This window comes from Brachycentrus maculatus, unplaced genomic scaffold (genome assembly GCF_059751285.1).
Source record: "Brachycentrus maculatus isolate JH-2025_06_01 unplaced genomic scaffold, ASM5975128v1 h1tg000188l, whole genome shotgun sequence".
Taxonomy (NCBI): Eukaryota; Metazoa; Arthropoda; class Insecta; order Trichoptera; family Brachycentridae; genus Brachycentrus; species Brachycentrus maculatus.
In genome coordinates, this window is record NW_028280939.1 from 1376053 (window position 1) to 1397792 (window position 21740).

Consider the following 21740-nt stretch of genomic DNA (forward strand, 5'->3'; position numbering starts at 1 on the left):
TTCAGCTCTAATTTGTATTAAAATGTAACTTTCTATCTGAATTATCGCAATGATGTCCCAAATATTTTAATTATCTTACAATTTAATTAGGTTGTCGACTAAATTAGTTTTGCATAGCATTTTAGTAATTATTTGTCCAAACCTAATGGGCAAAATATTAAAATCGAAATTCATCAGCGACTTTTTTGCTATGGTGAAATAAAGTAAATATGCGTTTTTAACCCTTTAAAAAATTTTAATTCGATGTGTTATCAGATAAGTAATATGTAAGTAATATCAGATATGTTTCAAAAAGACGAATTCAATTTTAAAAAATAAAAGTTTTTAAATAACTACATACTTATTTATCTGGTTACAAACACAGCACAATTTGTCGAAACAATGCGAAAGGAAAAACAATGCTGAAGTTTTTCTATGTTTATATAAAAAGAAAATTGTTGCATAGTTTCGATACAAAAGTTTGTACTGTATAATAATTTTCTACGCGGGACTTATTTTTCTTTCTATGTACCAAATAAACCTACTGCATGGTTTCAAAAACAAATTCATTTAAAAAGACACACATTTTCTAGAGTGCAATACCAAAGTTTCGGATTCTTGCACCACAATTCATCTGTGGACCTTCAAAATCTCCGCAAGAAAATACAACAAAGGAGGTTGCCCCTGCACCTGGTGTGACAACTATAAGGTAAAGAAAACAACACTCATATATATATATATATATATATATATATATATATATATATATATATATATATATATATATATATATATATATATATATATATATATATATATATATATATATATATATATATATATATATATATATATATATATATATATATATATATATATATATATATATATATATATAAAAATAGTTATTTTTGCAATTGCACCTATGATAACAAACATTCTTACATAGTTTGCAAATATTTTTTTACAATAATAATATTATAACTACTAAAAATAATGTCTTTATTTTTTCAGTCGTTAAACAAAGCAATAATAAATGGTTGAGCAATCAGTACAATGCTATTGTATAATACTTTTGTTACTGGTAGTATGTATATTATAACTACACTTATTTTTTAAAAATAAAATCATCCAAAGGAATATGACTTTCAACCGTTAATCTCTTTTTCTTCTAAAAATACTTTATTTTTTGTTCTCTGTCTGCAACAAGATGCTGCACAGGGCACCACATCATATGCGGTATTGACTCGATCATTCATTTTATAGGTGATCAGTCCTGTACTCCTGATCAGGGTGAAGACAACTAGAAAGCAAATGGAAGGGGAAAGTTTACTCATTAACACGTTGACTGCCAACTACGAGATAACTCGAAGATTGCGTTCTTTGCAAGGACGCCGATTACGAGTTATTTCGTACTGTGTTTTCTTGCCACATTCGTGCAGTTATGATACAATTACAGTGCTAATAAAGATAGATGGCTTCTGGGAAGAGAATGAGAAATCAATGCTGGCTTACATGAACAGAAAATTTATTAATAAATAAACAGAAAATATAATTATGTCACGTAGAACGGGGCTACTTAAACTTTGATGTTTTACTTGAGCACAGAACAAAAAAGAGATTTAAATCTGTATTTGGTCTACAATTATGAATGTATCGTGACAATAAGTGTCACCTGTAAGGAAAACAATGAATCATGTCGATAAAATATAGATCAGCGGTCGTCACACTTTTCTGGTCAAGGGCCACATGGGACAATGTGAGGTATCACTGCGGGCCGCACACTTATGAATTGGGTATTATGTAAGATAGCCGACTGTTACATGCTAGGTTCCAGCTCGAAGCTCCTATACATACTCCTAGCCAAACCCTAACCCTATCTAGGCATTTACAGGGCTTATGACCTGTCATTGACTGGTTTAAGTGGCCACTTGATGCTATTCCCTGAAATAAATTTAAAATATTCTTTGTCTCTATCGAGATTTTCATTACTCTAAATATTGTAAAAATAAAATTAGTCGCAGTACTAAAACAGTCAAAGATAATCTCTGTTTTAACTCAAAACAAATATTAATATCGGGTCATGTCAATTGAAAATGTAATTTAGAGTAACATCCGCAATTATCCGAATCATTTTTTATATCGAATTCGGATACGGATATTTTTTATTTATTTCGGATATCCGAAAGATTTGGATATGGATAAAGATATCTGTATCATCCCTGATAAAAAAAAGAAAGAAAAAACAGTTTATTATTCAAGATTTTTATTAGAACTACAAACATATTTTTTATGAAATTTTTATACATAGTTTATAAAATTATATTTAATCTACTAAAATTGTTTGCTATATTGTGGGCCGCACAAATATCGTGGGCCGCAGTTTGACGACCAAGGATATAGATCTAAAAATACAGATCTAAATTTTTTTTGTACTGTGCTCAAGTAACATATCAAAGTTCAAGTAGTTCCATTCTACGGTACTTTAATGAGAGTTTTTGAAAATATGGTATGATTAAATAAAATTGTCTTTTTAGACCGGAATTCTGAAACTTGCCGTGGCAGTCAACGTGTTAATAAATGATGTAGTAAATATTCTTGCTTTTTTTTTACATATGTATTTTCTTAGTAATTACATACAACTATGTTCAGCTTGTAGCCTAGCGTGCTAACCATTACGCTTCGTAGGCAGATGGTTAGCATGCTCGGCTACCGTACTGGAGGTCCCGGGTTCGATTTCCATGGAGGTTCAAATAAATATAAGTGATTTTTCCACTCTTATATTCATTCAATATTATCATTGACTTGTACCTGAAGCAGAGGGCTGATCACCTTTCTTTCATGTTTTAACAATCAAGATAACACTGCGTTTATATGATGCAGTGCCTTATGCACCATTGGGGTGCAGATAAGGATTTGAAGAAAAAAAAAATATTTATTCAATATTATCCTGGTACCTGACGCGGAGGGCTAATCACCTTTTTTTCATGTATTATAGCTTGAGATAACACTGTGTTTATATGATGCAGTGCCCTATGCGCCATTGGTTGTAAGGGTTTGAAGATATTTGACTGGTTGTTCATCTGCCATTGGGTGGGACAAATAGAGTCCAGTAGATAAAAACTATTTGTGAATTTGAGGCATAGCTGAGAAACTACAAAAAATGAAGATACTTTTCATAAGTAAATTCTCTTTCTCATAAAAAAATTCAAAGCGGCCATCTTTGTTTCATCTAAAGGCGGAAGGACCACATTTATTTATGACCTTCATTTAAATTTGGAATCAAAATTAAATGTGGGTCAAGTAAAATATGTATAACACATTTACCTCAATATTTTTACAATGGCAACATTATGGCTTAAATTTCCTGATTGGAAAAAGTATTTAGGATCATAATAATTAGAGTAGGTCACTATTTTGTATAAGTTTGCAGTTTTGAATAGGTTGGCATATGGTGTTCCATAAAATAAAGTAAAATTGTCAATAAGCCAAAATAAAAATACACCGCTAAAAACAAAAAACTAATTCCATTTTATAATCATACAAAATTATTAATAAGTAGACTTTATTGTTCTAATCTAAAATGTTGAATTAAGCATTTTTACTATCCAATAAATTTTTTTTAAAAAATAAAAAAAATTCGCAAAAGATATTAAAATTAAACTAAGAGACCTGATAAATTGCTTTCATAAAGATTTAATTAAAGACCCTGTACGCTTCCGTGGTGTAATAGTTAGCGTATCTAGCTACTGTTCTTTAGGTCCCGGGTTTGATTCCCAGGGGGGGGGGGGTGAAAATTAATATTTTTGAATTTACACTCTAATATTTATTTAATATTACCCTAATTACCCTAGACCGGTCCCTGAAGCACAGATGTGATCACTTTGCCTTTAACGATCAAGATAACACTGAGTCAATACGATGCAGTGCCCTATGCAACAAAATATCTACAAAGCCCAGACGCGAAAAAGTAAAATAAATTTTAAAAATTAATGATCACCCTATAATAACCTTAGCATGATTGATATATCGGTCAGTTATAAATCGAAATGCAACAGTTGAATGATGTGAAACTATTTTCCTCATTAAATGTAGGTTGTTTACCTTTCATTTTTACTATAATTCTGTTTATTCATAATATTTGTTTATACTGACCAAAATTTATGAATGATTTTTGTCACTTCCGAATGTATAAAAGCTAATTTCACACCTCAAATGTATCAGTTGATCATTGTAATTAAGACAATAAGTACCAAAGCAAGATGTCGCATTTTGCCGTCAAGTTTTTCTTGGTGTCGTGGGTGTTGGCTATAGCTGCCAGTGAAGAAATTGACGCAAAATCCGAAGCAGTGAAAGTCGGACAGTTGCTGGACAAACTGCTTAAAAGTGCCGAGAAGCAAAGCGTCTTCTTAAATCACATCTTGGAAAATGAAATTGCCGATACAAAGCAAGTGATTCCTGGAAAAGAAAACCTGAAGAGTTTCGAGGGGCAGCTATCGGGAGATGGACAGGCTCAATCCAGTTTGAATGGACACCAGAACAACCGTGATTGTGTGGAAATCTACCCAACAGATCCTAATATTAAGCCCTATGAGTTGTGCCGTTCTTTGAAAACTGATTCCAGAAATCACGCACCTGGTTTTGAAAGACATAAAGAAATCTACAACGATGATATTGAATTTCCACAACATGAAGACTGGCCTAAAGACCAAGGTAGTTTATACTTAGAAAAGCGCCCTTCCGGCGGGTATCAAAAACCTGCAGAGGTATTGTACTGGGGTGATGATTCCGATCATGAGCAAACATATCCGCAGGATGACAATGGGGGCCATTCTAATGACAAACTCAATTATGGAAATCCTCCTGGTTATGGATATGAAAAACATGATTTATCATATTTGGATGACAAATCAGGACATAAACACATAAATGATGGATATTTGAAATATCCACAGTACGAGAATGGGGGCCATTCTAATGACAAACTTAATTACGGAAATCCTCCTGCTTATGGATATCAAAAACCTGATTTATTATATTTTGATGACGAATCAGGACACAAACACATTAATGATGGATACGTCAAATATCCGCAGTACGAAAATGAGTATGATAAAAAAGATAAATTTCATTTAGGACATTTGCTTTCTCACGGACACCTAAAACCTCTTGATAAGTTATATTTGGGCGATGCATATGGCCACAAAGACAAGTATCACTTAGGAAGCTTGTACTCTCATGAACACAAAAAACCTGCTGATTCGTTGTATGACGGACACATTAAATCTGATTACGCACCGTATGAAGATTCCCATCACAAAGACAAGTATCACTTAGGAAGCATGTACTCTCACGAACACAAAAAACCTGGCGATTCGTTGTATTCAAGTGATAAATTAGACTATAATAATTTGTTTTCTGGATATGATAAAAAATTGTACCCGGTGCTTCCACTTGCAAACCAGCATATTGATTTGCCTCTTATTGATTACAAATTGATGAAAGATATCGAAAAATTGATGCATTATAAACCATACGGATATGACAAACACGGTCATCATAATCATGATAAAACCTATGGAAATTTTGGAGAGAGTAAATCATATGATGATTACAATCCATATGGATATGCGGAACATATTGCTGATGCTAGCGTGGATACAGCTAGTAAATATATTTCTTCAAAAAATCCTTCAGTTTATAGGTCAGCTGAGGAAGAAACTGATCAATTTTTGCTCAGAGGTGGCGGGTGGAAAAACTTTGATGAAAACTTTCGGAATGTGAGACAGTCGGCTTATGGCCCGATGAAAGCCTATCCTGTAGAAAATCCGGTGAATGTACCACTAGTACTCGGTTGCAATCCATCAATGTCTCTACTCAATGGGAAAAGTGACTCTTTTCCCCAGGATAATTACAATGTTCCGGCTACATCAAGTGTCAATCCAGCGTATGGTATGCCATCACATCAAGCGGGAAACTATTTCACTAAAATACCACTAGGAAAGCCAAAATATACCCCCGTAATACTGGGTTGTGATTCTTCAATAGCGCTTCTCAATGGACAACGTCGGGTGCCATATCAGTTAGCAAATATTCCAGAGTCACCTAGTTCTAACAAGAGTCCTTTTGTTTCTTACCCATTTTATGGACCCAACTCCCCTGTCTACGCGTCAAATCTTCAGCAAAATAAAACACCTGAATTGAAAAAGGAAGATACAACTGTTTTTTCAGTTCTAAGTGATGGAGGCATTGGCGCATCTCTTTTTCCTGTTAAAAATTATCACTATTATGAAAAAAATATGTTAAACAATGTTCCTGATGATTATTTTAATGTTGTAAATATAGATCAATAATATTGAAATCCTTAATGGACCATACATTGTAAGTTATATGGACTAATTGAACAGCATTCGCTCTTTTATATTAACTATGTATTATACTTGTATAATAAAGTAAAAATAAAAATATTATTATTTTTTTCACTTGAATTTTTATTAACTTGAATTTTAATATTAATTAATCTGTTGAAATTGAGGTAATTAGTATTAATTATATGTTGTCCGCCTACGTAGTGTAATGGTCATCACACTTGGCTACCGTACTGGATGTCCCGGGTTCGATTCCCAGGGGGGGTTAAATAAATATAAGTGATTTATTCACTCTAATAGTTTTTAAATATTACACTGGACTGGTACCTGAAGTGGGGGGCTGATCACCTTTCCTTCATGTGTTAACGATCAAGATAACACTGCGTTTATATAATGCAGTGCCCTGTGGACTATCAGGTGTGGATAAGGGTTAGAATATAAAATATTGCTTTCGAAATTAACTGTTGTATAATCTGCTTGTAAGATAAATAATTCTCTGTTTCCTTTGGGGAATGACTTTATTAGGGTATCTGTCTTGTCCTATGTCCATATCTCGTAATACCAATACTTTTTTTCCACCACTTCCTTTTACTAGCATGGAATGGTGTATAGAGCATTGTGTTGCATATGAAGCTTAATTTTATTATTATTTTATTTTTATTTTTATTTTTTTATTGTTATTATTTTTTTGTATACATTTATTTTAATCGCAATTTTTACATATTTAGAACATTTTTTTATTTTGCAGAGACCTACCAAGCTATCTTGTGTGTCTTGTCAGTGGAGTTCTTTTTTAATACATTTTTTATTGTTTTTAACAATTTTAACCTAATATACACACAAAAAAAGAGAAAAAATTTAAGAATATAAACATTTTACAATTTTCATAAAATTAACTCTTGATCTCTTGTCCCATTCCTTTATTTTACCTTAGTTCCATATTTTATTTTGACCTCTAACAGCCGTCGGCAACATATTAAAAATGTTCGGAATGATATATTGCTGTGTGACTCCCATATTTATTGTTAATTCTTAGGACTATCACACCTTCGTGTGTAAATCGTGGATCATGGTTGTGTACTAAAGGATTTCGATATTTTTGTCTAGTTTGTTGTTCAACGATGATACTCATCCACAATATTCCACGTACCGGCAGTAATTTTAAATGTCTATATATCAAGATTGTATTGTCCCATTGTTTCAATTTGAAGCCCCTAGAAGCCAAGAATTTGTATATTACACTGAGCAGTAAATTATGTTCTGTTTTTGAAGGCTTCAAACAAAAGCGGGCCAGAAGCTCTCATTCAACTGGACTATTCGCTTTAATGTTCTGGATGGACCGAGAGGGCAACGGTTCAACTTGATGGTTTGGTACGCAGTCAGAAGTCTGGAGAAATCGTTGAATGCTCAGAGTCCCCAAATAGCAGAAACCAACACCGTGGGCATAAATAACACAGCGGTATTTACAGTTTTGGCATTTCTTTTATTCTGGAAACGGAAACAATAAACCTTGCAATATATTACATATCGCTCACTCCTTTCAAGAATGTCATAAATCAAAAAACTTGACTTTTCAGGAGAACGTTTTTAAAGTTTAAAAATATAACAAAATGTATTAAAAATAAATATCAAGCCACTTTTTGAACTTTTTACTGTGCAACAGATCTTTTTAGGTAAAACCTAAAGGTTTTTTTTTCCATTTGATAAATATTTAAGATATTTAAAAAAAATAATAATTACTCAATACCTTTTCTTCAAAATGCAAAAACAACACTTTCTGCCCTGTAGCGGGTAAATATTAAGTTAAAAATATGCCTCTTGCTGGGATATAGTACATTTTCTGGGCATTCCATTTGCTGGGATATAGTACATTTTCTGGGTCAATTTTTGATTTATGACGTTCTTGAAAGGAGTGAGCATTATGTTATTATTCCTGTCCATACCTTCCAGCTCATCAAGGGTGTTAACTACGTATTTAATATTTCGGGAGTGAGCGATGAAGGAATACTCGGTGAAACAAAAAGTTTCCAGATAAAGTTTACCGATGCAAAAGGTGAACCGAAATTGGACCTAGGTGATCCCACTTCTGCCGACCAATTTTCGATTCTAATGCTCGGTTCAGACACAGCTTATGCAGACAATACTTACATTCTTGAAGCCCATGTTACACCATGTAGACCAACTAATGATTATTTTGTAAGTTTTTTTAGTTATACTCTTCCAATTGGTTAATAAACTTGTGATGTCTTCTATCAAAACTCTATTTGATTGGAAATTTATTTTTGCACTATGCAGATAACAAGATAATTGCTTGACTAGCTTTGTGAAATTAAACATAAATTTGTGCTCTCTGTTTTCATTCTTTTCCATTTAACCAGAGTGAGCTACAGTAACGCTGGCCACATACAGACAGCTATAGGTAAATTAAAAATATGTGGTCCCAATCTGAAATTTGTCATTGGTAATTGGTTAAAATTTACAATGTCAGTTAGTTAACACATTGTTGGCGGCTGATTTTTTTCATCAACCTTGAACCTAATTAGTATACTCATTAGAGTCGTATACTAATTACTAGTAACCCAATCATGAGTAACCGAAAACTCAATTCCGATCTGTATAATATTTTTTGGCGTCTCTAGCGCTCTACAAAAAGTGCGCAAATAAAACGTTTATAAGTGTCTCCCGCTCTCTACCAACAGTATGTAAAAGACGCTCTTGAGCGTTTCCCGCAAACAATGTGTTAATATTTCTATTTCTGTTTTATCTAATTTTTAAAATAGTTTAAATTTTCAATTACTCACGATTGCTCCATTGAAAATACAGATTGATTGAAATAATTATAGTCATCTTTAAAAAAGTCCTCTTTATTTTATTGAGCTGCTTTTATTGATTTTAGTTTTCTTGGAATGTCACCGATCTGAACACCACTGTACATGTGAACATAGGTGAAGTAATGGGAAAACGGTTAACAATATTACCTGCAATCCTTATAGGTGGCCATTACTATGACATTTCTTGCAAAGTAATAAGAATATCAAACGGGAATTTGATCACGACAGTAAGTCAACCAGAATGTAACATAACATTAACTATTTAAGCATGTTTTCAATATTTTATGTAATGAAATTTTATGTATATTTAGAGTGGGATGTTTGTAAAAGTCCTGCAGAAAGGAATGTCAATAGAACTAAACGCAGAGACCATTACTGTCGCTATAAATTCACCATTTTCTTTGACCGCTGTTTTCAAGAATCCGGACAATGTCCAAGGCAGCCTTTATGTAAGCTTTTTAATAATATGTTTTGATGAAATCTTAAGGAAATAAATATAACATATCACTCACTCCTTTCAACAACGTCATATATCAAAAAACTTGATTTTTCAGGAGATTGTTTTTAACTAACTAACTAACTAACCATCACGCCGCTTCCCCGCAGGGGTAGGCAGAGAGAATCGAACGCCACACCACTCTGTCTTTGCAAACATTCTTCACCTTTTCTACATTCATGCATCTCCTCATACATACCCAACGATTATAACGACTCCTGACCCGGCCGCTTTCAAGTATTTGACATACTTAGAAATATAATGAAATGTATTAAAAATAAATATCATGCCACTTATTGAACTTTTTACTGTGCAACAGATCTTTGTAGGTAAAACCTGAACGTTTTTTCTCCATTTGAAAAATATTTGTTATTTAAAAAAAATTATTTAAACAATACCTTTTATTAAAAATGCAAAAACAACACTTTTTGTCCTGTAGTGGGTAAATATTAAGTTAAAAATATGCCGCTTTTGCTGGGATATAGTACATTTTCTGGGCATTCCAAAGACATGCACAACATAAAATTTACAATTTTTGATTTATGACATTGTTGAAAGGAGTGAGTGATGTTAACATATATAAACTCTAATTTTTGTTTCAGTTTGAATGGAGCTGCAATATTTTACCTGATTTGAGGGAGTGTGACAATTTCAAAATGTTGAATCTATCTGATTACAATTTTGAGACTGGACTTCCCAATGAAGGAATGTATGTAATTAAGAAAATATAAATTATTCACAGTGGAACCTCTCATAACGAGTAAAAAAAAAAGTGAAAAAGCAACTCCCTTAACGAACGACATTTCACATAACGAGTTACAGAGAAAGTCCCCTTTTCACGACATTCACTTTGGCGCTAGTGCATTAGTCTTTTTTTTTCTTAACAAGTGTATTTTTATTCTTTTTTTATTTTTATTATTTCTTAAGTTAGCTTATATTACATATTATAAACTATTTTGTACACTTAATTTACTACATCTACATTTATATATTTACATATCCTTACAGTACACAAAACATTTATTTTTAAATTCTTTCAGACTCTTTTCATTCTTCATACATTCAGGCATCTCATCATACATTTTTAAACCCTTATACATTAAACAATTTAGCGACTCTGTTTTTTTCATAAATGGCAGTCTTGTTTGATCCTTTTTTCTAGTTAAATGTTCATGACAATTTTTGTTTAAAACTATTTAAACAAAAAAATATTTTACTTAACGAGTGTATCGCTTAACAAGTAAGATTCTGGAACAAATTATGCTCTTTATGAGAGGTTCCACTATATTTCATTTTATTAAATTAGTACTGATATGTAACTGGCTAACTAACTAACGATCACACCACTTCTCCGCAGGGGTAGGCAGAGAGAATAGAACGCCACACTAATATGTCTGCACACAATCTTTGTCTCTTCCACATTCATACATATTCTCATACATACACGCCGATTATTCCAACTCGTGACCTGACTACTTTCAAGCATTTGAAATACTTGATCATGCCAAGTTTTCCTCGGTCTTCCTATGCTTCCATTTCCAACTACATTCACCTCATTAATTTGTTCAGCCGTTCTTTCTTCACTCGTTTGTTCCTTATGTCTTAACTATGTCAACAAGCCTTTCTTAATTTTATCGTATCTATGAGAAATCTTTCTTAATTTTATTTTATAAAGTTAAATAATAATAAACTTTCTCCAGAATTTGTACTGTGAAAACGTTTGGGCTCCGATAGCTGATGTGTTTGCTTGATGTGTGTAACGATGTATCGTGTGTTGTTATTAATTATATGCTGAAGGCTAATTCTATCTACCACCTACCCTAAGGCTTTACTCCTTTATTGTGCTTTTATTGCTTCTAAATATCATTCCAGGAAGGGACAATTTATTTATATAATATAACACAAAAATAAAATTTGTGACAATTGTTTCACCTTGTTAGGGCATTTTCAAACTAATATACACCAATACATCAATACACAATGTAAACAATTCTTTTTATAAAATATAACATAATAAAGTAAATAAATAAATGTTTTTTAAACATATTAAAATAGTAAGAGACTTCTCCTTCTTCTTCCTACCCTTAGCAATTCGTAATGATGGATAATGCAATTCGTAATGGGATCAACGCAGTTTTAACTTGATTATTAGTTACGTAAAGCCATGGCGATTTGTCCTGCGTCTCAGGTATAAATTGAAATAAAGAAATAAATATTTAAGTGGCAAAAACCAGGACCTATACTACAGAAGCAGATAAATATCCTGTTCATTAGTTCGAAAATGCCATAACAAGGCGAAACAATTGTCACAAATTTTATTTTTAATAACAAAATACAATTTAGTAGACTCTTAAAATCAGTGTTTGATTTTTAATATTTTATAAACATAAAATTATTATTATTTTTTAAGTTTCCAGTTAGAAGTTACTGCTGTGAAGGGTAATGCCAAAGCTTCAGCTAAAGTCGAGGTCATTATTCAAGATGGAATGCTTCCTACCATAGACGTGGCAAGTGTCCCAAGACTTGTTGCGTCCAACGAGGCTCTGGAGATTCAGGCGCAGGTGTCGGATCTTCGACCCGGTTGTGACCTGCAGTGGATATTGCTGCAGAATGAGGGATACGGATACTTTGACACTTCTATATTGGTGAGCAAAACTGCAGGAGATAAAATGAAACGGAGTAAACCTGATGACAAGTAGTGATTAAAAGGATTTCACATACATTTATATTAACAGTGAAACCTTTATCTATCGTTTCTTCAATAATCGTTATCCCAGATGTGTCGTTTATTTCTCCTACGGATCCTTGATTTGGAAGGAGTTTGGCATTTAAAAACCATGCTTGCCAGACGGGTTGGTGAGTTTTGGGTTTCAGCCGCCCATCACATAGGGAACCCACGCTGTTTGTAGCCGCCCATTCTGAATCAGACGTTACATCGTTGGTCCACGGGAGGTATTTGTTTTCCCTCCTGCATATTTGCCGAGCATTCTTCTATCCGCCACCTGGGGACGCGTCCTTAAGCGGTTAACCCTACAAGATGTACCCTAAAATTTTTACGATAGGAGACTTTGGGAGAACAAAAGATGCGTCGGAAGACCCCAAAAGAGATGGTCCGACGGCATAGTCATTGTAGGGGGTAGAAACTGGCTGCAAGCGGCAACTGACCGAAGGAAATGCAATGAAAAGAAAGAGGCCTATATCTACCAGCGAATGACAGAGGGCTCATGAAGAAGAAGAAGAATACCATTTCTTGGCTTGATTGGTGTGTTGGCAAATAATTTGATGAATGGTAAAAGTTTAACATTCCACCTGTCTGTAATTATTCTTAATGTCAGTTAGTTATTGTTGTTTTTTTTTCTTCACCTATCTCTATCTCCTCTTATACCTTTTATTTATTGTTATTACAATGTATTTTGTTTGTTAAAGCCAAAATCACTCGTAAACAAGTGAAGGCTCAAAATAAAAACTGCCTTTAGTTTACTTTAATATTTTAAAAAGTTTTTTCATATGTTTTTCGTAGCCAGAAGTGTTTGGCAGCTCTTTATCCATTTACTCTCGGGAGGAGACATTTCTCTCTGAGATTGTTGAGTTTGGGAACGAGACCGTAGTCAGGAACTTTCCTCTAGTGATTCCGCCTGCCTTCGGGTCCTGGCCTGGCCTGCTGCCCGACACCAGCTACAAGCTCCGGCTGCTAGTGAAGTGCGTGTGCACAGAGAGTGTGCAGTGTGAGGGGCCCAGTGAAGTGCAGGCATACTCTGATCTGAGTGTCGCCACCAATGGGCCACCGATGCTTAGAGAACTGAAAGTGAGTATAAGATATTTGCCAATTGTGTTAAACTCTTATCTGCCCCCATAGTATAGATGCTGGGTTTTGCTACTAAAATATTTATTTCAAAATTTACTTGAGGCACAGACCCTGAGATGCTCAGACTGCCATCTTTTTTTGTATAAAAGTGAAAGGGGCTTCGTCTCAAATTGAGACACCTATAATATCTATATTTTATAGGTGTATCAACTCACTGAGACACCTATAATACAATCTAAAATGAATCTGCACTGAGACTTGACTATAACAATTTGTCACTTTTAGTTAAAAATAAACTTAAAAACAAATTTTACATAGTAATGAATGATATTATGTAACGTCAGTGTTAAATTATGTTAATATTTCACCAAAAAGTGATATTTGTCAATATTTTATTTATTTTATTTTTGTAAAAAGAACACATAAATTTTTGTTTTTACGATATATATAGATATTCAATTTCAATGGTGTTTTCAGGTAAGCTTGTTTACTTGCATAATTGTTTTTTTTTTATTTGATATGCGACTGATCTTTTCAGGTAAAACCAAGTTCCGGAATAGCCTCGCAAACAGTCTTTCAGTTTTCTACTTTAGCTGCCTCGGATTTATCGAAGGATAACCCTTTGATTTACATCTACAGCTATAAAGTACTTTCTGAAGAAGCCATTGTAATCAGCCGTTATGTTGAGAATCTGGTCACTGAAACTGTTTTACCATACTCAGGTTAGATATACTGTTTTTATGTTGAATATACTACAGTATTTATTATTTATAGTACTTATATATACTAGTTTTTTACTGACTGCATCAAATGTTTGGTATTCCTACTGTTCTTTTCTACAGCTGTTTAAAAACTCATGACTCATTTCCAAGAGCATTCATAAGTTATCCAAACTTTTAAAACTATAGATGGGACTGAGTGTAACTGTTGCTTTTTCGGTTATCTGATTATGATTCAATTTCAATTTCAATGCAATTTCAATTCAATGTATTCAATAATTAATATATACATTACAAACTAACATTTAAGGCGTATACATAAAAAAAACAAATTAAAAAGTAAGTAAGAAGACTCTTGTTAAATGTGTAGAAGAATCCCGCTTCGGAGGACTCCTTCGGACACATGGAACAGATCAATATCCAATGTGATATTGTTCAACATAGCGGTAGCTTGGCAGGTTGGTCCTGTGTATAGGAATGTGAAATAATCTATGCCGACGCTGTCTTAGGTAACTATCGGGAACATACAGACCAATGCTCCGGATAATTTCAGGATTATCGATCATACCGCGCAACAATCGAAAAAAATGCGTAATCAAATACACATAAGGATTGTATTTATTACATTTTCCCAGTTATAATATTTTTCCTAACGTAATTTTTTAGTTGTTAAATGTATCAAGAGCTATAAATACACAATGTGCAGACAAATTTGTGCACTGTTAGAATATTAACGCATTGTTATCGGGCGGTTTTTTACATCAAGCACGACCCTAATTAGTATACTAATTAGGGTCGTATACTAATCACAAGTAACTGTAAACCCAATACCAATCTTTACAATGTTTTTTGGTGTCTCTCGCGCTCTACCAAAAGTAAGCAAATAGAATGCTTATAAGCGTCTTCCGTTTTCTACCAACAATGTGTAAAAGATGCTTTTCAACGTTTCCCGCAAACAATGTGTTAAGTGGTCAAATACTGAAACTGAATTCAGTAAAGACTTCTTCGAAAGAAGTCGTTATTTAATTTGATCACCCATCACTAATTTAAACAAAAATTATATGTACCTATAGGAATCATAGTACATAGAGGATTCCATTTACAAGTTTTTAAGCTTTGATTATTATAATTTATTTTACAAAAATTTTCATTAAACTTTGTTTTTTATTCATTGTTTTCTGGTATTCCACTTTTTAGATGCTCCAATTACCCCTGTATTAACGGTGTGCGATTCAAGAGAAGCTTGTGCAAGTATTGAAGGAGACCCAGTTGTCGTTACTTTGCCTTATAAATTATCACTTGCAGAATTAAATGATTTGGTGGATAAATTTCAAGCTAATCTCTTTCGAAAAGAATATTCAGATGCATTTTATTTGGCATCAACTACACTTAAGACATTGAAGGTAAAATATAACATATTTCGCTCACTCCTTTCAAGAACGTCATAAATCAAAAAAACTTGATTTTTCAGGAGAACGTTTTTAACTTTTAAAAATAAAACATAATGTATTAAAAATAAATATCAACTCACTTATTGAACTTTTTACTGTGCAACAGATCTTTTTAGGTGAAACCTGACTGTTTTTTCTCCATTTGAAAAATATTTAGTGTATTTAAAAAAATAATTGAACAATACCTTTACTTCAAAATGCAAAAACAACACTTTCTGCCCTGTAGCGGGTAAACATTAAGTTAAAAATATGCCTCTTTTGCTGGAATATAGTACATTTTCTAGGCATTCCGTAAACATGCACAACTGAAAATTGTCGATTTTTGATTTATGACGTTCTTGAAAGGAGTGAGCGATTTGAGAAGCTTACTTTCAAAGCAGGACAAAAGCCATCTTCAAAAGTTTTCAGTACAAGTGGTTTGTCATTCTAAAAAAAACTGTGTCATAGATGTCTCACAAGAGATGAAAAAAAATTATGAAAAGGGAATATGAGAGTATGCGAATTTATAGGGAATACATTAGTTCAGGGGCTCCCAATCTTTTTCAGCCCGCGGCGCACTTACAAGTTTAGTACTTTGTCACGGCGCCCTACCTTAGTAAGCTATTTGGGGTAGATAATGTAACTATATATGTATATACATATATTATAGTCGATAGAAATAGGTACCTACAATAATAGTAGTTGGGTAGAAAGATGCTAGCTCTTAAAAAAGAAATTGTCGCTTTATAGGTATCCGAGAATATTTGTGGTTTCGGGTAATGATAGAGGATCGACTCACGGTGCCCCTTTTTACTTTCTACGGCGCACCAGGGCGGCGCGGCGCACACTTTGGGAACCCCTGCATTAGTTGATTTGACTGATTACTTTTGTGTAACGTTCACCATATATACATTATTAGGATTTATTCTTCTTTCGTATAAAAACAATAGATGTTTAATTTTAAGTAGACACCTATAACATTGATATTAATGTCATCCGTAGGGTGAATAATCCAGTATACAATAGAATGACTTTTATTGATCGGTTTATTAACCCTTATAGTGCTGAGCTTATTTTCACATATTTTGCATAAATTGCTAATTGCTTTTCATCATCACTACTTGACGAATTTGACATTTTGTAGGTAGAAATAAAAAACTTGTACTTAAAAAAATACAAAAATCAATGTTAAATTCACAGCAACATAATTTTAAATGGTTTTTTATAAATGTTATTAACTTATTAAAAACATTATTCATGCGCGCTAAGACACGTCCGTACAGGTTAACACCTAAATCAAATTGCGCAATAGTCGGTATTCCGACGCTCCGCACTTTATACGCATTAATAGAGAGTCGATCTATCGGCGGTACGCACTCTAAGGGTTAAGTAACAGTTCTGGCAGTAAATTGTTCAGAGAACTTAAGCATGATTGTTAATTTGTTGTTTACTTTCAGGCACTAAATAAAGAAGTGTATGAAATTTTTTTATCTAAAATTGAAAATTTAACTCGTTCCGATATCAAGAAGCAAATTTCTCAACTGAATAAAGAAAATGTCATGATGTCTAATGATTTTATTAAGGAGTCGACTAAATTTTTTAAGATGTTTACTGGGTCTGAAGACTTGCTGCAGGTGTGAATTTTCTATTTATTTTGTTATTTAGTAAAACGACATTGCTGTCTTTTAAACCGAAGGTTAGCCTTTAACCAGAATGTAAATGATGCATCTGATCATTTGGAACAGTCTAGAACAGTGTTATTGCCAAAGTTAATTGATAACTATTGTTCAGGTTCGATTCCCAGGGGGGATGATCAAAATAATTATGTATAAGTGATTTTTCACTCTAATATTCGGACTGTTCGGACTCACCTTGGACTATTATTACCTGAAGCGTAGGGCCAGATCACCTTGCCTTCACGTGATTAACAATTAAGGTTTAAACTTGAAAAAAAAAAAATAAAAATACTGAGTTTTAAATTATTTGCATTCCAAATACTAGCAATATATTTTATATTTGATTTAAATTTTATTTGGTATGTACAACTATTTCTTGTAATTTATTGTGACATGTGTTTCGATACATTCAAAATAAATATTTTATAGTGTTTGATAATGATGTAAAATGCATCGAAATATGTGTCACCATAGATTGTAATAAATCGCTGTATTTACTGACCCTTATCCACATCCAAGGGTGCGTAGGGCACTGCGCACCCTTGGAAATGCCCTCAAAATGATTTGTCTTCTCTGGGAATCGAACCCAGGATATTCATCCGAATAGCCAAATGCGCTAATCACTACACTATGGAGGCGAAATCAAAATGAAATATGAAAGAAAAATTTTAAAAATGGAACGATAGTGACTGCCGAATCAATTAATGATTTCAACAATATTTTATTGTAGTCTTATCAAACACTTAAAAATATAATATGGTTTACGTATTAAAAATAAATTGTCTTATGTGTAAAATTATTAATTTTCTAGGATATACTCAAACTACGGGATAGCATTTTTGAAATTGTGAGCCAAACAACGGACGTTAAAAATGCCAAAATTAATGTGCCGCTAAATGATGCAAATAATTTTGATTCATTCCAATCACGGAAGCTTCTATCCAGATATAAATTCAATAACAAGAAGAGACTGAAGAGAGCAGTTTCATCGGAAGACATAAAAAACTTTTTGAAAGTGTCGGAATATATAATTCTGAGCTCCAAAGATACAACTCAAATTCAGAATGAGAAGAAAAAAATTATATCCAATTTGGAAACATCAGCGCCGGATTTATGCACCAAGAGTACCAAGTATCCCAGCATTCTAGGTATCTAAAATTATCTTCTTCCTGGCTCCATCCAAACATCGTCATTGTAGACTCCTGAGGCGATTCAGTTGGCTTGGCCATGTACTCCGCATGTCTCCCGACAGCCTTAATCAAGCTTGCCTCTTTAACAAAGCATCAGGTTCGCGCCGCTCAGGATGATCACTGCTGATAATTTGTCGGCAGTTTTCGTCAGAACTTCGGGATGCGGATCTGACTTGGGAGGATGCAAAAGAGCTGGCAGCTGACAGAAAAGCTTGGAGACAGTTTGTGGTCAGCTCTTTTCATTCACAGGTTGTAGGTCCTTGGACGAACTTGTTTCTTATGCTTCATTTTGCTTGCCCCTGAAATCCTGTATGTTGGCCCTGACACATTGTCAGTCTCTGGATCACCGAGAGAAGAATCACCCTCACTACCAGACAGGGTAGTGCATCTAAGCTTTTGTTTTTCCATGAAGCTTTGGTTTTTTTGACTCTCTCTCTGGTCTCAATCTTGCGGATTGGTCGGTAGCAACAGATGACATTTCTTTCGCCATTCTCGCCTGTTTTCGGAAGTCCTCTTCAGCTCCTCATACGTGGAGCAGCCCATGTCTTCGTATAAGTCGCTTAGGTATTCGCGGCATGGGCGTCCTCTGGCGTTTATTCCCTCGATCGTCCCCTCTATTATTTGGTGCAGGAAACCTTCTTGTCTTAGCATGTGGCCGATCCATTTGGCGCGTCTTTTGGAGATAGTCGCGAGTAGGTACTTTCTTTCCTTGATTAATTGTAGTACCTCGTCGTTTATTTGTTTGACTATAAAGGTATTATCAATAATAATAAATGTAAATATTTTTGAAACATAATTTAATATTACAATACTATTGACTTTTGTCCGCATCCAATAGTGCATGAGACGCTGCATCAAATTAATGCAATGTTGAAACAACAAAAATGCTCCAGCCTTCTCAAGTTTCAGAACTCATAAGATTTATACCAAAAACTAACACTGTTCTTCCCCACCTGCCCTACTCACCTGATCTTGCTCCTTCTTGTTCCCCAAAATCAAAAGACCTTTGAAAGGAAGAAGACTTGATACAATTCCCAAAATTAAGAAAAATTCAACAAAGGAGATGAAGAAGATCACAAATGAAACGTTCTAGGACTGTTTCCAAAAGTATAAACACCATTGGGATAAGTGTGTGCATCGAGGAGGTGACTACTTTGTAGGGGACTTTGACATGCAACTTCTAAATAAAGTACATATTGTTTTATGATGTCAGTCTACATTTCTATTTTTGATTTTATTATTATTCAATTTTTTAATTTTTTATCAACATAAATTGTATACATTTCTTTAAATCACAATTTAAAACATATTTAAAACAATTTTTTGCAGAGACCCAGCAAGCCACCTTGTGTGTCTTGTCGGTGGAGTTCTTTTTGAATACATTTTTTATTGTTTTTAACGATTTTAACCTAATATACAATTTTCTTAACATTAACTCTTGATCATTCACCCATTCTTTTATTTTGCCTTTGTTCCATATTTTATTTTGACCTCTAACATCCGTCGGCAACAAATTAAAAATGTTCGGAACGATATATTGCAGTGTTCGACTCCCATATTTATTTCTAATTCTTGGGATTATCAAACCTTAATTGTGTGTAAATCGTGTATCATGGTTGTATACTAGAAGATTTCGATATTTTTGTCTAGTTTGTTGTTCAACGATGATACTCATCCACAATATTCCACGTACCGGTAGTAATTTTAAATGTTTGTTTATCAAGATTGGATTGTCCCTTTGATTATAAATATATGACTGGGTACAATTGGACAGCCCATTTATATTTCTATATATTGTACATATTATCATTCTATTCCATGTCAAGTATTTAAAAAAAAAAATATTTACAACATTTTGAGTGTGTCCAAATACTTGTTCACAAAATCTGGATTATCTCCAATTACAGGAGTTATTTTCATATTATTTTTTGACACAATGTTACACGTGAATGTTACACGTGTGTAAAGTGATCACTCAAACCAGCCTATGACGGTCGTAAGCCCCGTAAATGCCCAGACTTCCATATTCTTCTTCATCTTTGATGAAATGTCAAAAAATAATATAAAAAAATATTTGATTGTTTTAGTTGATAAATTTATAAAAAATTTCAGATTACCATATTGCAGTTCTTACTTTCAGATTCTGAGTTGGTATTCATGAGTGTTGAAAAAATCCAGCTGCGTCCAAACATGGGTTTTATATCTGTACCATATTCGCAGCAATTGGGCAACAAAGTTAACAAAAGTATGGTAGCGGGTCTGCAAATGATTATTCCAAATGATAAGTTATCAAGCACTTCTTACTGCGTAGCAAAATACGCATTTAAAATGGACCTGCTTAGTGATGAAGAAGATTCTCAACGGAAAGGCTTTGTTTATTACGGATCTCTATTTAGTCAAAATGTCAATGGATTTGCAATTGTTAAAAATATTTCCGTCATACTGAAGCTTCCTATTACCAACATTCCAATGGACGCTGGCAAAATATTACAAGTAGGTGTGGCAAAAAACTTTAAATTGAAATTTAAGGTACCATAATCAAGATGTGTGTAGTGGAATTTTTTATTACTATTCAGTATTGAATTATTATTTTAATCCATTTGATGATCATCTTGGAGTGATATAGTATTTAAATTACTTGGGCATGGTCAGGTCAGGAGTCAGAATAATCAGCAGGTATGTATGAGGAGATGCATGAATATGGAAAAGGAAAAGATTGTTTATAAAAACAGATTAGTGTGGCATTCTATTCTCTCTGCCTACCCCGGCGCAGTAGCAGTGTGATGGTTAGTTTGTTAGTTAGTTTTAATATATTTACTAAGTCAATCCAATAATTGGTCTTGTGTAAATAAGTACTTCGAGACAGTGGGATATTTTTGAATTTTTTTCTATTTATTAAATAATTAAACACACTTTTTGACCTTTCTCAATCATTGGCGTGTCTATTGGCATGTTGTAAATATGCGTTCGTAGACAGTTAGATGCCAGTTTACTAGCTAGAATGATTCCTATCAGTTGAACTGTTTATGGTACTGGCTTACGTGTGAATATGAAATATCAAATGAACCATTGGAATGTCTTAGTGCATTGTTCCGCAAAGTGTATGCCGCGGCACACTGGTATACCGTGGTGATAAGTTGGTATGGCGCGGAAAAAAGTCTAGTTTTGTGAAAATAACACAATTGCTCCAAATTTTAATTCCCTGTGCTCAGTTAAGGCTCAAATTTCGCATTAAATATAAAAGTG

The 21740-nt window shown here is 33.4% G+C and overlaps 1 protein-coding gene across 1 annotated transcript in view; it reads left to right on the forward strand.

Annotated features, from left to right (window-relative positions):
- LOC148307850 (uncharacterized) overlaps positions 1 to 21740 on the forward strand; it is a 26115-nt gene continuing 4375 nt past the window's right edge. The window contains exons 1-14 of the mRNA XM_088262752.1: positions 1 to 203; positions 573 to 688; positions 7620 to 7806; positions 8298 to 8543; positions 9244 to 9405; positions 9490 to 9627; positions 10277 to 10383; positions 12085 to 12319; positions 13195 to 13479; positions 14018 to 14201; positions 15396 to 15601; positions 17086 to 17262; positions 18116 to 18452; positions 20635 to 20987. Coding sequence (XP_088118878.1) covers positions 7711 to 7806; positions 8298 to 8543; positions 9244 to 9405; positions 9490 to 9627; positions 10277 to 10383; positions 12085 to 12319; positions 13195 to 13479; positions 14018 to 14201; positions 15396 to 15601; positions 17086 to 17262; positions 18116 to 18452; positions 20635 to 20987 — 2526 coding nt within the window. The 5' untranslated portion in view covers positions 1 to 203; positions 573 to 688; positions 7620 to 7710. The remainder of the gene's footprint in view (positions 204 to 572; positions 689 to 7619; positions 7807 to 8297; positions 8544 to 9243; positions 9406 to 9489; positions 9628 to 10276; positions 10384 to 12084; positions 12320 to 13194; positions 13480 to 14017; positions 14202 to 15395; positions 15602 to 17085; positions 17263 to 18115; positions 18453 to 20634; positions 20988 to 21740) is intronic.